Source organism: Macrosteles quadrilineatus, unplaced genomic scaffold, assembly GCF_028750875.1.
Source record: "Macrosteles quadrilineatus isolate MER2022 unplaced genomic scaffold, UCM_ALF_1.0 Scaffold_3__2_contigs__length_128488019, whole genome shotgun sequence".
Classification (NCBI taxonomy): Eukaryota; Metazoa; Arthropoda; class Insecta; order Hemiptera; family Cicadellidae; genus Macrosteles; species Macrosteles quadrilineatus.
The window spans coordinates 39,706,955-39,723,997 of NW_026542596.1; the positions used below are offsets into that span (position 1 = coordinate 39,706,955).

The 17,043-nt window shown below is 36.6% G+C and overlaps 1 protein-coding gene across 1 annotated transcript; it reads right to left on the reverse strand.

Annotated features, from left to right (window-relative positions):
- Window positions 1-14,235: 14,235 nt before the first annotated feature.
- LOC128989131 (uncharacterized) lies at window positions 14,236-15,387 on the reverse strand. Its single transcript, XM_054410998.1, has one exon. The coding sequence runs from the start codon at window positions 15,385-15,387 to the stop codon at window positions 14,236-14,238; it is 1,152 nt and encodes a 383-aa protein (XP_054266973.1).
- Between the last annotated feature and the right edge of the window lie 1,656 nt (window positions 15,388-17,043).

The window sequence follows — 17,043 nt, forward strand, 5'->3', positions numbered from 1 at the left end:
CTTTGTTCGTGTGTTGTAAATGTGATTTGTAAAAGTTGGTTTAATGTTCTGTGATTTTATATAGCAAGCTGATTCATAGATATAAAGTGAAGGGACTGTGAGAAACCCAAGTTCTTTATAAACATTTTTGCAGCTGGTCCGAGGCGGAATGCCCAAGATTGCGCTTACTGCCATGTTCTGCCAAACAAAAATCTGGTCAATATTCTTCTTCACAGCTCCCCATAGGATGATTGAATACAAAATGTGCTGTTCTATTAGGCCAAAATACATAAGTTTAGAGAGAGTTTCCGAAGGTCCTTATTCTTCGGAGTACAAAGACCCCTCGAGCCATTGACCCCTCCAGTTTTTTATTTGTGCTTCCCAAAGAAGGTCTTCTTGGGCCTTGGAGGTTCCTGGAATAACAGTTATTTGTTTAGTAGCTTCACTGTATCTTGGACCTTTCAACAGTTGCAGTTGCGAACTGTGTATTGTCATAGACGAAGGTGTTTGTTTGTTTACTACTGCTACTATTGACATTGACTTACTTATACTTTATACTTTTCGGTGAAATGGCAATTTATTTAATAAATCAAAATAGGCCTAAAACAAAGTCTGATTTTCTTGATCCATCTTTTGCATCTGCTGATGGATGAATTCAATTCGTACTTTGTTGAGTCTGTTGAGTCCATCGTGTCAATCATTCCAAATGTAACGCAATCCTCCCATGTGATCATGTCAAGCATACCTAATGGTGCACCTACTTTCAAATGGAAACATCGATACATGTATCGGCCAAGAACTTAGGACTTCAAAGGCCCCGGGAAAATTTGCCAATGGCAATGGGCGGGCCCCCAGTATGATTATACGAGAACATACGGTACACAATATAATGCATATTACAATTACATATACACACTAATTTTAATTAGGCAATGTAAAGGTGAATAAATATGTAAACCTGTTTTTATCATGCTGGATTTTGCATAAACTAATTTTATGTAATATTTTAAGTCTGAAATAGCTACAATGTACGGTGTTATGATTTGTTCTTGTTGTAACTGTATTTTATAAAAATGTAATATACCTAGCAGGTATCTTACACATTTTTTGCAATACATTAAAATGTAATATCCTTTGCAACAAATAATGAAAACTATAGATAAAATAAAATAACACATAATTCTAAAGAGTTTAATTTAAGGCTCGTTTATTTATAAATTAGCCTACTACTATAATTTTACTAACAAACCTTTTACTACGTTTACAAGATACAATTCAAAACAATTGTAAGGTTAATTTTTTATAGATTAATCATTATAAGGTTTAGAATATTGTTATTTTCCCTATAAATGTCACTTCCCACTCTTGATACATTGGCCTGGCAATTAAAACCCCTTTTCCCCCTACATTTCTTGGCGGCACTAAACCTGTAAAACCATAAAATAAGTTATGACTTATGTTTATTTTTATAATGGTTTTGGTGTGAAATTCTTGTTTGTAGACTATAATATGTGTAAGTACAATTAAGATCTTTAACAAGTTTGAGTTTTTCCTTGACGAGTAAAATGTTGCAATACAAGTCTAATAACCATCCAATCACAAGCATTTATATGAGTAACTGAAAAATGTTTAAATGTATCCAATATTATCGATTCAACACAATCAGTGGCGTAACAGACTTTTTCGGGCCCCCCTGCAAACTTATTTTTCGGGCCCCTTACCATGAGTTATTTAGACCACCGATAAAACAAACCCAATCACCCCCTGCGTTTTTTGACCAACAATGATCAAACATTTGTTATATCATAAACTGAGTAGCAAATAAATTATGGGTAATAAAAGGACGTGATAAGTATTTCAGTCATGGTTTGATGATAAAGTTACATCACTACATACATCATTATATCAATATCTGTGGTTGTAGGCCTAAGTAAATAGTTTTAAAATTAAATAAAAGTACCTTGTTTACTAATCCGTATTATAAATGTTTTATATAAAGGAGGTTTGATACTTAATTTATAACAACTTTTATTGAGCGAAGCTCACTTTCCCTCACTTTGTAACTTCTTTGTAAGAGCATCAGAATGTAATGGCTTGACCAATTGATATGAAATTTGGCCAACAGCTAAAGAATACTGAGCACAATGTTTATGGTAAAAAATATTTGCAAATTTCCTTCTGAATTTTATTTTACGGGTTACGCAATTTCGTTTGTTATTTTAATGTAAGTTGAAAAAAAAATATTGGGTTTATGACATATGGGTTTATCTCGTTTCATTTAAATAAGACAAACATATGTTAATTGTTTGTAACTGCTTTGTTTACATTCCAATGTTTACTTTCATCCTAGGTTAAAGTTGGAATGTAACAGTTTATCAATAGAAGTGACAGTTTTGCTATATTTGTTTTGAGCATGCCTCAAAGGCCACGTCGTAATATTGGTCGTCGCACCAATAATGCAAATATTGTAAGAGAGTGGCGTCGTGAACAAGAACAACCAGATGAAGCAGGGTATTTACTCAGGGGAGGTATAGAAGAGGCTACGATGACAGCTGAGGGCTTCTTATTAGCTGAGGGAACGCCATTACCGTAACAAAACATTCGGTAGCCATCGGCCTCGGTGGTCTAATGGATAGCGTGCCGGGCTGGTATACTTTAGGTCCCGGGTTCGAATCCCGCTAGTAACATTAACTTTTTGTCCAAGATTTTTTTATTATCAGCAAGTTTGGTTGGTTTGGTTTGGTTATTACAGTTTAATTTTATTATTAAGTCATTATAAAATTTTAATTGAGCAATTTCTAGTTTTATTTAATAAACAGAATTATTTTTCCGATTACTAAACTTTTGTTATATTATTTCTTTATCAGCAAGTTTGGTTAGTTCGGTTAGGTTATGATAGTTTAATTTTATAATTAAAAATAGTAAAATTGAATTTGAGGCATTTATAATTTTATTTTATGAACAGAACTATTTTTGCGATTAGTAAACCTTTATTGCCAAAGTGCTCTCTACTACAGCGCTGTTCACGGAGGAATTTTGAACTAAATGCCTCATTTGTACCTCCCCTAAGTCAGACCCATGAAGCAGTGGCGTTAGAAGCTGATAATGATAGGCAGTTAGCTAATCAATTCCAACATGAATTAGATGCACTAAAATTTTACACTTGCACTAACTGTCATCGCCAACAACTTAACAGCTTCAAACCAATCACCAATTTGTTCGCGTTGTCGTTCAAATGCAACTAAATTCTGTTGAAAGGGAACATATATATTGTAGGTTGTTAGCTGCTTTAGCCATTGGCAATCTTTAAATAATGCTTCGCTCATTTATGCGTCTAAAGTGTAACAGCAGACCACCCTAGTAAATGATTTATCTGGTTATTTTTTATCAATCATCATTATTAACTCAAACACTAAAAGTTGGTTGGTTAACAAAATTACGTACTATTTTTCATTGTTTATTTTATCTTTGTATGGATTTCAAGCGTTGACCTACATAACAAATATTTCTTTAGCACTGATAAATTGTGAGGTAAAATAAGAAAAAGGCTAACACACAAAGTTAGTAGAGTAGCGTATTTAAAGAAACGCAGTTAATATTATAGGGCAAAACTAAAATGTAAAATAATTATTTGCTTAGGCCTATAGAAAATTGTAAATAATGTGATATGAAAATTGATAACTTCTTAGACTTAATTAGCCTTACAATTTACAAACGACTATTCAAAATGTTCTTCACTTGAATTTGCTCATCCTTACTGAATTTTGTGAAGCAAATGCTTTTATATGACCTCTTTAAAATCAACCGATCACTATTAGTATACTAAACCCCGTCTCATATGTTAAGTTGAGGCAGACTACCTGATCATTAATTCCATTTCTCATAAGGTTAACATGGGAAACTCCAGAGCCACTGGGGCGGAGCCCAGAGGTCGGAGGGTAAAATCCTTTCTTAGTGAGCGTCTACTACCCAAAAGGAAGATGCCTGCCAAGTTTCGCCTGAGATTTCGTAATGAGTGAGTGAAGAATGAATGAATGAATGAATGAGTCATTGGTATTTGAGCTTTATATATAGGGTGTCCCACGAAGGGGTTTAAACGTTTGATTTTATATTACGCGCCCATTCATGCACCGAACTTTTTGAAACTTTACACAGTTTACAAAGTAGGTTCTAAAAATGTTCTGGAAAAATTTCAACTCCCTAACCTTAGTAGAAACAAAATGGCGGCATATTGAAAAACGTTACTTTAAAAACATTAAAAAAGGTATTTTTGGTTTTATAAAATATTTTATTGTTACTTTCCAGGGCAATATGATTTTTTAATAAAAAAAACTAGAACATAGCCTAATGGAAAACTAAAAATAAATGAAATAACTAATAAATAATAATAATAAATAAATAACTAATAGTTAATCACGAAAGTAGTTTTTATAGAAAGCACATTGGTAAATTTGTCAACTTGCCGCCATTTTGTTTCTACTAAGGTTAGGGAGTTGAAATTTTTCCAGAATATTTGTAAAACCTGCTTTATAAACTGTTTAAAGTTTAAAAAAGTTCGGTGCATTAATGGGCACGTAATATAAAATCAAACGTTTAAACCCCTTCGTGGGACACCCGGTATATAGATATACTACGTAAGTATAGTATTATTTATCATCGGCCTAATATGATCATGATGACATTTTTTCCTGCGAAAACAGCTGTAATTGAGTTGGGTATAGTTGCAACCGGGGGACGTCCGAAATATTAAGAAGCTACGCATAGCGTTCGTGAATCTACTTCTCAGAAACAAATTTGGCGGTATGGTCCGCAATAGGCAACGCAATAGCGGTGAGTCAAAACTGAAAAAATACACATTGGGAAATATGTGATTTGACACATTGGATTGTTACGTTTAAAGCGAAATCGCGAAGATCTTCCTAGATAGCAGCAACATCAGCGATTACCCAGTGTAGCTCTAATGTTTTACTTGACAAAACAGCATTCGAAACGCCGTAAATGAGTGGAAATCTCGATTGTAGGCTTTTGGCGCCGTTATCAAAACTCGAGTAGGGTACAACTTGATACACACTGATTCTCCGGTTCCTGACCTGGATGGTGCTAGTTATTTGATTTAATTTACAATTACATATTGCCCTTGCGATTAATCAACCCCGTTATTTAAGCCACACGGTTATTAATCTCACTTCTTTAATGTATAAAATGTAAAAATAACCAAAAAATATATAATTCTGAACAACCTACAGATAAAACTCAAATTTTATTTACAGTGTGTAAATTAAGTATTAAAACAAATCTGTATTTTTAAAACCGAAATAGATAGAAATATTCTATTTGTGGCAATAATAGTTAACAAAGATTCCGCAATTTTTCACATGAAAAATATTTTTTTACCCCCTAACAGGGTAGGTGGTAGGGGGTGACTTATTTTTTTCAAATAGCAACCCCTATTGAGTGAAGGGTTTGTCAAAAGAAACACAATGACGCAAATCCGAGGTGAATATCTCACTCCTAGCTAAAATGGCGGATATTCCAAAATGGGCTTTTTTTACAAAAATTAAATTTTTCATTACCCGCCATTTAGGCTAGGGGTGAAATATCTACCTCGGGTTTGCTTCATTCTTTTTCTTTTAACAAACCCTTCAAAATGAGGGGTCACTCAATAGGGGTGTTGTTGAAAAAAATAAGTCACTCCCACCCCCTACCCTGTTAAAGGGGTTGAAAAAATATTGTTAATTTAAAAAATTGCGGAACCTATGTCAACAATCAATTCCACAAACAGAATATTTCTATCTATTTCGGTTTTAAAAATACAGATTTCTTTCCATTATTTGTGAAATTGGTGCTTTTCACGTACAATAAATCAAATTTTGGAATATCCGCCATTTGGGCTAGGAGTGAGATATTCACCTCGGATTTGCGTCATTGTGTTTCTTTTGACAAACCCTTCACTCAATAGGGGTTGCTATTTGAAAAAAATAAGTTACCCCCTACCACCTACCCTGTTAGGGGGGTAAAAAAATATGTTTGATGTGAAAAATTGTGGAACCTTTGTTAACAATTATTTCCACAAACAGAATATTTCCATCTATTTTGGTTTTAAAAATACAGATTTTTTCAATACTTAATTTACACACTGTATATTGATAGATGCACTATTAATACAGACTTATAAATTAATTTTGTACTACAAGATACAAATTAGCAGTTTGTTTTAATACTTCAAGTCGGCCGATTTGCATAGGACGAACATGAAACATTTTTTTTTTTTATATCCTAGAATACATCATTTTCAGATATGACGAATTGATTATACAGGGTGTTTTTTTTTTTTTAAACTTGCATCTATATTTATGTAAAAACCACAATAGATAGAAATATACAGTTGGCGGGAATCATCTATTGACGTAGAGGGCACAATTTTTTTGAATTCAACGTTACATTCACATCCCCCCCTTTTCCCCCCCTGCCCTCAACTTAATTTTTTTAAATAGCAAGGTACCCCTTGTGACATATCAAATGAAAGAGCATGAAAAAAGAAAATGTTTAATGAAAAATAATGAAAATCGGTTCATAAATTTGTGAGATATTCCCCCCCTCCTCCCCCGGAACTTAATTTTTTTTAATAGCAAAGTACCCCTTGTGACATATAAAATGAAAGAGCATGAAAAAAGAAAATTTTTTGTGAAAAAAAATTTAAAATCGGCTCATGAATTTGTGAGATAATCCCCCCCCCTTTTCCCCTACCCATAACTTGTTTTTTAATAGCAAGGTACCCGCCCTTGTGACATATCAAATGAAAAATAAATTTCACCAAACATTTTCTCTTTTCATGCTCTTTCATTCGATATGTCACAAGGGGTACCTTGCTATTAAAAAAAATTAAGTTCCGGGGAGGGGGAGGGGGAAATATCTCGCAAATTTATGAACCGATTTTCAATTTTTTTTCATCAAACATTTTCTTTTTTCATGCTCTTTCATTTGATATGTCACAAGGGGTACCTTGCTATTTAAAAAAAAAAAAATTGGGGGCAGGGGGGGACAGGAGGGGAATGTGAATGTAACGTAGAATTCAAAACAATTGGGCCCCCTACGTCAATAGATGATTCCCGCAAACTGCATATTTCTATCTATTGCGGTTTTTACATAAATAAAGATGGAAGTTTTAAAAAAAACACTCTGTACATATTTTCAATTAATCAATTATTTACGCTATTAAGTGAAGTATTCAGTGAAGCGTGGATAATGGGATTTACTCCAAGGGTCGGGAGGGTCCGCCGAAGGACCGGCCTAGCCATTGTCCTGCTCTACCCTCTGGTCAGGTAGTCTGCCTCAACTTAACACGAGACAGCTTTAATCCTTTCTTGAGACATGGTGCTTCGAAGGTAGTGTTAAATCAACTTTAACCTCAAAAATTACCTTTCAGCTGATGCAACATTTACGGGCAATGTTAAAAACAAAGTGTTGCATACAATCTGGAACGCTGCAAGCGACAGAATAGTAGTCAATCAACAAAAGTTCACAAATTCCTTTTGCTGATATCTTTGTAAAGGTTTTTGCTTTCAAATTCCTTTGAAAGTGAGGAAAATCTAAAGTGAAATCCTCGTTATATTCAGCAGCTAGTTCTGTTGATTTAACATTTAACTGTTCTTCTGTAGACAACGACTGTAGAACATTGTTCATCCCCTCAAATATTTGAGTCATTTGATTTATTACAGTATCTTAAGTTGTATTATACCTGTTTTGAAATAAAAGTCAGAATCCGATAGGCGTTCGTCCTCTGCTAGTTCAACGAACTGTTTTAAAATGTTGTTAACCTTAAATGTTAAATTTATTACCTCAGTTCATTTTCCCTGAATAGGCCTAACATAACTAGGTGGCATTCGCAGAGGCATCCACAAATTTAGCGGAGTCATCAAGGGTTCATATTATATTGTTTTTGTCATACTGCAGTAAAAACGGTAGTTTTTAATGCAAGCATTGTGGGTCTAAAGCAGCATTTTTACTGTTTAGGGAGTAAAAATCGTTTTTAGCCTCTATGGAGTGAAAATCAGCTGTTGTCAACTCAGTTGTAATTTTCTATTGTAAGCGATTATGTATCGTGCTTCATAATCATTTAAACCTACAGTCTCTTCCCATAGCATTTTAGCATTGTAGATACATAAATCCATTCCCACATTCAACACTGCTCACCTTCACTACTTCCTTCACCACCCCCCTACGTCGTGGACCTGTTTCCATCTCATCCCATAGCATTTTAGGATTGCAGATACATTAATGTAATTGCCAAAGACAGTTCCCACACTCTGCACTGCAAGCCTTACTACTTCCTAACCATTTCCTACGTCATAGACCTGTTTCCTTCCCTTCTCATAGCATTTAAGTATTAGATACATTTGTCTAACTGCCCAAACTGTTCCCCCACTCTGCACTGCCAGCCTTTACTACTTCCTTCACCACTTCCTACATCGTGGGGCCTGTTTTCCTTCCCTTCTCATAGCATTTTAGGATTGCAGGTACATTAATCTAACTGCTACAAACGGTTTCCAGTTCCCACACTCCACACTGCTTACCTTAAATCTTATTGTCATAAACAGTTCCCACCATCCGGACAGCTCGCCTGGACCACTTCCTACGTCACGGACCTGTTTCCCTCCCTTCCCTTAGCATTATTGGATTGCAAATACCTTAATCTATTGGTCATAAACAGATCCCACACTCCGAACAACTCGCCTTTACTACTTCCTTCACCACTTCCTACGTCACCGACCTGTTTCCCTCCCTTTCCATAGCATTTTAGGATTGCAGGTACATTAATCTAACTGCTACAAACGGTTTCCAGTTCCCACACTCCACACTGCTTACCTTACTCCTTCCTTCACCTCTTCTTACGTCGCGGACCTGTTTCCCTATCTTCCCATAGAATTTTAAGATTGTAGATACTTTAATCTTATCGTCATAAACAGTTCCCACCATCCGGACAGCTCGCCTGGACCACTTCCTACATCTCGGACCTGTTTCCCTCCCTTCCCTTAGCATTATTGGATTGCAAATACCTTAATCTATTGGTCATAAACAGATCCCACACTCCGAACAACTCACCTTTACTACTTCCTTCACCACTTCCTACGTCACGGACCTGTTTCCCTCCCTTTCCAAAGCATTTTAGGATTGCAGATACCTTAATCTAATCGTCATAAACAGTTCCCACCCTCTGGACAGCTCGCCTTGACCACTTCCTACGTCTCCGACCTGTTTCCCTCCCTTCCCTTAGCATTATTGGATTGCAAATACCTTATTAATGTATTGGTCATAAACAGTTCCCACACTCCGAAAAACTCGCCTTTACTACTTCCTTCACCACTTCCTACGTCACCGACCTGTTTCCCTCCCTTTCCATAGCATTTTAGGATTGCAGATACCTTAATCTAATCATCATAAACAGTTCCCACACTCCAAAAAACTCGCCTTTACTTCTTCCTTCATCACTTCCTCCGTCACGGACCTGTTTACCTCCCTTCTTTAGCATTATTGGATTGCAAATACCTTAATCTATTGGTCATAAACAGATCCCACACTTTTGAACAACTCGCCTTTACTTCTTCCTTCACCACTTCCTACGTCACGGACCTGTTTCCCACCCTTTCCATAGCATTTTAGGATTGCAGATCAGTGGCGTAACAGTATTTCCCCGGGCCCCCCCGCAAATATGTCTGTGGGCCCCCTACTACCCCTCCCATTCCCCACCACAGCACTATATACCACAACCATCACCACACCACAACTATCACATGACGTAGGTGACGGCAGGCATACGGCCTACACGATCAGACTGGCAGAGGATGGTCTCTAGCAATATCAAGTATTTACCTATTCTTCAACCACACGACCAGAGTCGTCCTTGAAACATATTTTATATTTTGTCACTGTCACAGTGATAATAAACTTGGGAGTTATGTCCGTGATTAATATATATAATATATAATATTAGTAAGATGGGCTACTCCATTACTCCACCATTCACATTCATTACTAAACTCAACCAAGCTTCCAACTATAATTTGAGTCGGGACCACGAAAGTTTGCAGTTGAGGGAGTAGCATATTTACCATTTGACTTCAAATGAGCCAATGAGGGCAGTGCGGTGTTGCCAAATCGAATAATACCAGCTGTTTAAAAAATGTTGTTTAGTATTTTAATTAGTGTCGTCAAAGGGCGATATGGCAACGTCGCACTAGTCTTGTGATTGGCTGCCGCCAACTGCAAACTTTCGTGGTCCCAACTGTAAATGTTAGTGCTTCACTAAATTAGCCCAATTTAATGACATGCCACCTGATTGAGAAACTCTCGCGACATGCACTACTGACGAGGCACTCGCAATCCGCATGGAATGGATCTCCAAAATCAGGTGATCTACGGTCAGCTGAGTACACGTGAGCGGTTAGTGTCGGAGGGGGGAGGGCCGAGGGGCTGGCTCCGAGTGTGTGTCGCCACGGCGCGGCGGCAGGCCCGGCACACACAGCTCCTAGCGCTAGCATGAAGCTACACAACCATACTGACAATACACATCGTCGGGTGATCGTAGTGAGCGTTGGCGTTTCGTTAACAATATTGTTAATTAAAAGATAAAACTTTAGTAGATTTGGCAGAATAAAAGTATCTACCAACACATCGTTTTTTTATTTATAATTTGTCAGGAGAGAAAAACATTTGTGAACAAAGGATCGGTTTTACGGACGGTTTTATGAGAAAAGGGTATCTTAACCTCGCAGGCCCCTAAACCTCGCGGGCCCCCCCGCACCGCGGGGTCTGCGGGGGCGGCTGTTACGCCACTGTTGCAGATACCTTAATCTAAATTTCATAAACAGTTCCCACACTCCGGACAGCTCGCCTTGACTACTTCCTTCGCCACTACCTACGTAGCGGACCTGTTTTCCTCCCTTCCAATAGCATTTTATGATTGTAGATACCTTAATCTAATTGTCATAAACAGATCCCATACCCCGAACAGCTCGCTTTTACTACTTCCTTCACCACTTCCTTTGTCGCGGACCTGTTTCCTTCCCTTCCCATAGCTTTTTTAGGATTGCAGATACCTTAATCTAATCATCATAAACAGTTCCCACACTCCGGACAGCTCAGCTTGACTACTTCCTTCACCACTTCCTACGTCGCGGACCCGTTTCCTCCCTTCCCATCAAATTTTAGGAATGCAGATACATAAATCTTATGGTCATAAACAGTTTCCACACTCCGGACAGCTCATTTTGACAACTTACTTTACCACTTCCTACGTCACGGGCCTCAAGCTAGTGTCGTCATTTGATTATATTTATGATCCATACCGTTTCTGTTCTAATATCTGTGGAATAATGCTATCAGCTATTTCTTTATCTACTGTATTCAAAAGTCAACTGCTGATCATATGTCTTTGTTTATGTGTCAAATGCTGCTTCCATAAAGATTACATTGAAATTTTGAGACCCACTGGGGCGGATTCCTGAGAGAATTTTTTAACGCCATATAGATGTTGGCACTCACCGATATGGTCTTTATCACCATGCAAAATTTGAAAACGATTGATTCAGCCGTCTATGAGGAGTTTGCGTATTACGAAATGCATAAGAGTCGATGTATAAGAGATTCGCTCGCTCCGCTCAATTAACAATGTCTCAACATTAATGTTATTACTTGTTTAATACAATTATTAAATGATTAATCATAAATTTGAATAAGAATGAACTCCAATTTTCGGCTCCACTGGTCTAGCGGGCCTCTCTGCTCGCCGGTTTCCGCTCATCGGTTCACGCCGTTCGCGGGCCCCTCCTGCTCCCGGACCCCCCCCCCGCATTGCGGGCCCTTCTGTTATGCCACTGAACACAACCATTCAATACAACATTACTAACTTCAGCTTTGTGCTTCGTAGTGTTTGCAGAATTATTAAGAATTAAAATACAACACAAAAGTACAATGTCAACCAAAACCACACTGGGAGTAAAGTGATTTAAATTGTTTTGGATAGACTATAAAGGCATTGTATGTATGTGTATGCGCGTGCGTGAGACAGACAGGACTAGACAGGATCCCTTATGAGCTCATTATCATTTATTGATGCAGCTGCTTCTGCTTATCGCTTGTTTACGATTTCAGTCGACAACGCTTGCCTGCTCCCAATAAATGTACTTTTGTTAATCAGACGACCCTAGTTGTTATATAATGTCTATATTGATTATTTTTTAAATCGTATTGGTGATGTATGATTTTGACTCTAACGACTAAATTGGAGATCCAAATTTCGACGTATAACTTAATTACTATTTTACAAAACCTTTTAATTGATTGGTTAATATAACACTTCTGCCTCTTAAAATCATGATTGGTATATACTTAGAAGTAAAAGACAGAACAATGTTTTTATTTTTCAAAAGTATTAGAACTCCATTCAATCTCCATTTAACCCAACACAGCCGTAGAATGTTAACCTAATAACCCGGTAACCAGGATGTGTCATTACGAAATTCATCAAACAAATAAACTTTTGTTTTATCCTCGTCGCCACTTTTATGACTCGGACGTTGGAAATGAACAGAACCGGACAAGTACAGGACACTAGCAGACTAGGCTACTAACACTGTAAGCGTACGAGTTGACTTTACTCACCGGGTTCATAACGTCGAATGGCGTTCCGTCACTGTGCCTTCTCGATCGGCTGGTCAGCCTCTTGGACTTTGACCGAATGACTCATCCTGGTTTGGTTCCTTCACCAGGCCCGATAAGTTAACATTTAAACTATTTGATGAGGTCAACTTGCCTCTAATTAATATAACATAAAACTCTTCTTGAATATATAACAAAAACAACTGCCCATCAACAAACAGCTAACTTCTACGAAAGCTAACTTTTTTTCTATCAGTTAGTTTTTAAACTAACTAATAACTTCTATCAGTTACTTTTTACGGGACTAACTAATAACTTCTAACTAGCTAGAATTTTTTACTAACTTTCCCATCTATGGTTTTTAGTCATATGGATCTTTAATTACCTTAAACCTTATATAATTATAGAATATAAAAGTTCCGAGTAGTATATTTTATAATTTATTAATGTGTTATTACATGTTGTAGACAGCAGTTGGTGATGTTATTGCTTATAAGTAAAACAAAAATTTGTTGAAAATATATACTGTAATATATTGTTGTAATATATACTGTATATATGGATGTTTAATTTTTTTACATTCCAAACAAAATTCCACACCAACGTGCAATGGTACCCAGGTATTTGTGGTTAATTCAAGTAATATTGGTATCTAGTAAAATATGAACTATTTTAGAGTGATTTGTTTTAGCGACTAGTGAACAACTTCACCAGCTCTTATAGAACACCGAGGTCTGTCATGGCGGAAACTCCCTCGACATTTAAGGGTGACCGGCATCCCATAAATTAATTGATGACGTCGCTTCCTGCTGAGTTTATGTTTATATAGTTTTTATTACTGAATTTGTGTTCTGTTATGAAACAACAAATTTCAGGTTTGCATAAAAGATTTTTATGTTTTATTACCAGTCAAAGTAATAAAATTTAATCTTTCTGGGTCTTAGCAAGAGTCAATGTTATGTGTGCCACTGATGTCACTGATTTACTTTAATGCAGAATACTGATCCTATGGGGCTAAGTGTGCAAATGTTTGTGCACTCCCAAACGTAACACTAATCTTTGTTTTAGATAAACTGACCAACCAAGCAATTATACAAGTAAGTTTGCCAGATAATATTTCTCTCAGCAGTATGAAATACCCCCGCCACAGCAAACCTGCAGACTAAGCGAATTTCCATTTGCCTGATTAGATTTACACTAAAATGTCTCCTTAAAAATATCACATTTATTCCCTATTTAAATAGAACTAGTGAACCCGTTGCTCGAAATCGAGCAATTGTGTGCTGCCTAGGTAAATGAATATCTAGGCGCTCAATGTGATGGCTCTGGAAATGCATTTCATATTCAAAGATACGCCATACAGCCTCAACTGACCCAACATATCGGCAATTCAAATACCTATCTATTTCGTCATTAACAATTTCATTGTCATTTGACGTGCTAAACCTTAAAGTGGCACAATAGTATCCTTTATAAATATACTTGTAAATATATTTTATACTCTTAACAGTACTACAAACCTCAACATTTATGTGGCAGTCGAATTTTGCAGCAATAGGGATTATAAGGCACTATAAAATGATTGTCCACAGTACTTCCTCAAACATCTACAGTGTTGTTGTTGTCAGGTCTCTTATATACAGCATATCCATTAACATTTTCCCTAGTGGTTTCATTAAAATCTTTAGGAAATCTTTTACTGCATTCGCCATCCTTCATACACGGTGACCGAGGATTCAAAGTGCCACATGGGCCATGAATCATTTGGTTCTTCACTTTTTCAAAGAGCATTGGGTAACGTTCTTTATCGGGAAGATAAGCATGTACAATTTGATCAATTGTTTCGGCATCTTGAATTCTGTCTTCCTCGTCTAACGTCAACAATATGTGTGCGTGTGGTAATCCCCGTTTTTGGAATTCGATAGTGTATATTAAAGCTACAGGTTTTCCAAATATTTGGTTTTTCATAATTTCAGATACTAACTCTTTGAGTTTAGTGTGAAAAACTCTTACAACTAAATCAGGTCTAAAGTGAGGTAACTCTCCAGGTTCCAAGTTTTGTACAATCTCGATCCATTTGGGATTACACGTAACTGTAATAAATAATGACGGTTTGCCAAATTTTTGAACTATAGCCATCGCGTCAAGGTAGTTTTGATTCATGTTGCGTGGCGAGCCTATGAATGAAGATGGTAAAATGACTTGTCTCCCAAGACGATGGTTCTGATTTTCAACACGATCGTGAAAAAAGTCACAGACGTTCAAGTACAAATCAGCTCGAAGTTGGTTTTGATGGTTTCGAATGAAATCTAATCTTGTTCCCTCGATCCTTACGTACATATCCACCACCCATTGCAAGAAAAGTTTTTGGGACCTATGCAGTATACTAAATTCATCTCTGATAGCAAGTCTATATGAAGTGTACTGTAACATCGTTAATCTGTTGCGTTGTCTTGACGTCCCAGGAGCATGCAACATTCCAGGATTCCATCCACTGTCACCCCCTGGAAACAAAAGTGGATATGCCATCGGATCTAAAGAAGGCTCAAGAACTGAAACTCTTCGTATTCCATGTGATTTTGAGTAAACTATTAAATTACGTTCCCCTGGAGGTTCCCCATCCCTTGCCCGAAATATAGCCGCTACGTCAGTGGTGACAGCATCGTTATAACGTCTTACGTCCAAGTCTTTATCAGTCACAATATACATTAAAACTTCGTTGTCACCAGACTGATGACAAATTTCAGCCATGGTTTTAAAAGAGCGGACATAGGGGTTGACGTCATTTAAATACAATGCAATTTCCTCCATTAAATCTCTATCACAGTTTTGGTTTGGCTCCCTATTCGGTGATGAAAATTGTCATGGATTCTGAAGTTATAAATTCCGCCTAGTAACGATTCATCCAGATGTGATTCTGAACTCACCATGGCAAAAGCTGAGTTGAATGATCTAATATTTGCCATGTAGTTTTGACTTTTTCGCTTAATTCCTTGGTCTTATGAATTTATTCCTTCAATAAGGTGTTTGATGTAGTTAGCAGGTGAATAGTTTGGTAAAACAACCTTACCTTTGTGACAACACAATGAAAATTGTCGGTTGTTTCTCTGAGTTTCCTCACCCTTAAAATGCTGAGCCCCACATGACATGCACTGAAAATTCATCGGACCAATTGTGAATGGGAGTACTTCGTCAGGCATCCTTAAACCTCTTTTATATGAGTCTGTATTTGGTTCGTAGTTTTCACGCACCCCTCGCATGAGGTCACGGCGGTGCTCGCGTGTCCTGCGTAAATGTCTCCTTCTGATAGGAGGCATGTTTAAAATCAACACTGTTCAAGAAATTAAAGTAAAAAAATTACATGGTTAAATATTACAGGAGAAATTAAAGTAAAAACACAAAAAAATACATGGTTATATAAATTACACATTTTACACTACTACATTTTATAGACATACACATTAAAATATCACTTAAAATGCCACGTGCACATTGTGGTATTGTAATTTCTTATCACTTGTAAATATTATTATTTTGCAGTTTACAAATCAGCTGACTGCTTCAAAGTTGAAGCAAAACTGTCTAAACACAGGAGAAAGCAAAAGATCTAGATGCATTTGGTTTATTGTGGCAGGCCAGTAACATATTATCATTACATTATATATTATGGATGGGACCTCAATTAGTTTCCAGAGAAAAGCAAAAATAAACGTCTCCTTAAGAAGTAAAAAAAGAATTTCTTCATTCATTTAGGCTATTATTATTACATATATTACATAGTAATGGCGACCATAATGTAGAAAGAGATAATAAAGGAATAGTAATCAAGTAGGCCTAACTAATAAAAGCTGATTGCAGTAAGTACGAAATACGAAAATTTAAAGGGCCTCACTCTCTAATTATTTTCCTAAAAAGAAAGTTTCCTGCACAACTTCACGTACCTAACGCCCTTTCCAATGACACCAAAAACATGTCATTCGGTTCAGTAGCTTTGGAGGATTAATTGCCACAAAAAACCTGCTTGCTTTTTAAATAAGTGAAGCTCCTGACCCCGGAGCTTCGCAACGGGAAAAATCAGTTTCATAATCATTGAAAAAGATTTAGAATAAATAATCTATCATAACGTTTAAGATTAAATAAACCTACCACATAGTTGTGTAAAATATTTTATTTAATATTTTTGGATCAGCTGTTTGAATTTTTGAAATATTTATTTTCAGTTCTGGTTGTTTACATTTAAATGCTAAAGCAAAGGTAAACATTGTGTTTCCATGGAGACCAATTAGGCTATTAATATTTTATTTCTGACAACAGCTGGAGTTTCATAACAATGTTTGTTTCCCATGTTAATCTTATGGAGAAATACGAAACTTTAAAGGGCCCCAGGGCCTCACTCTCTGATTATTT

What these genes read in the sequence shown, in the direction of transcription:
- LOC128989131 (XM_054410998.1), bottom strand. Translation starts at nt 15,387, where the DNA reads ATGGCTGAAATTTGTCATCAGTCTGGTGACAACGAAGTTTTAATGTAT.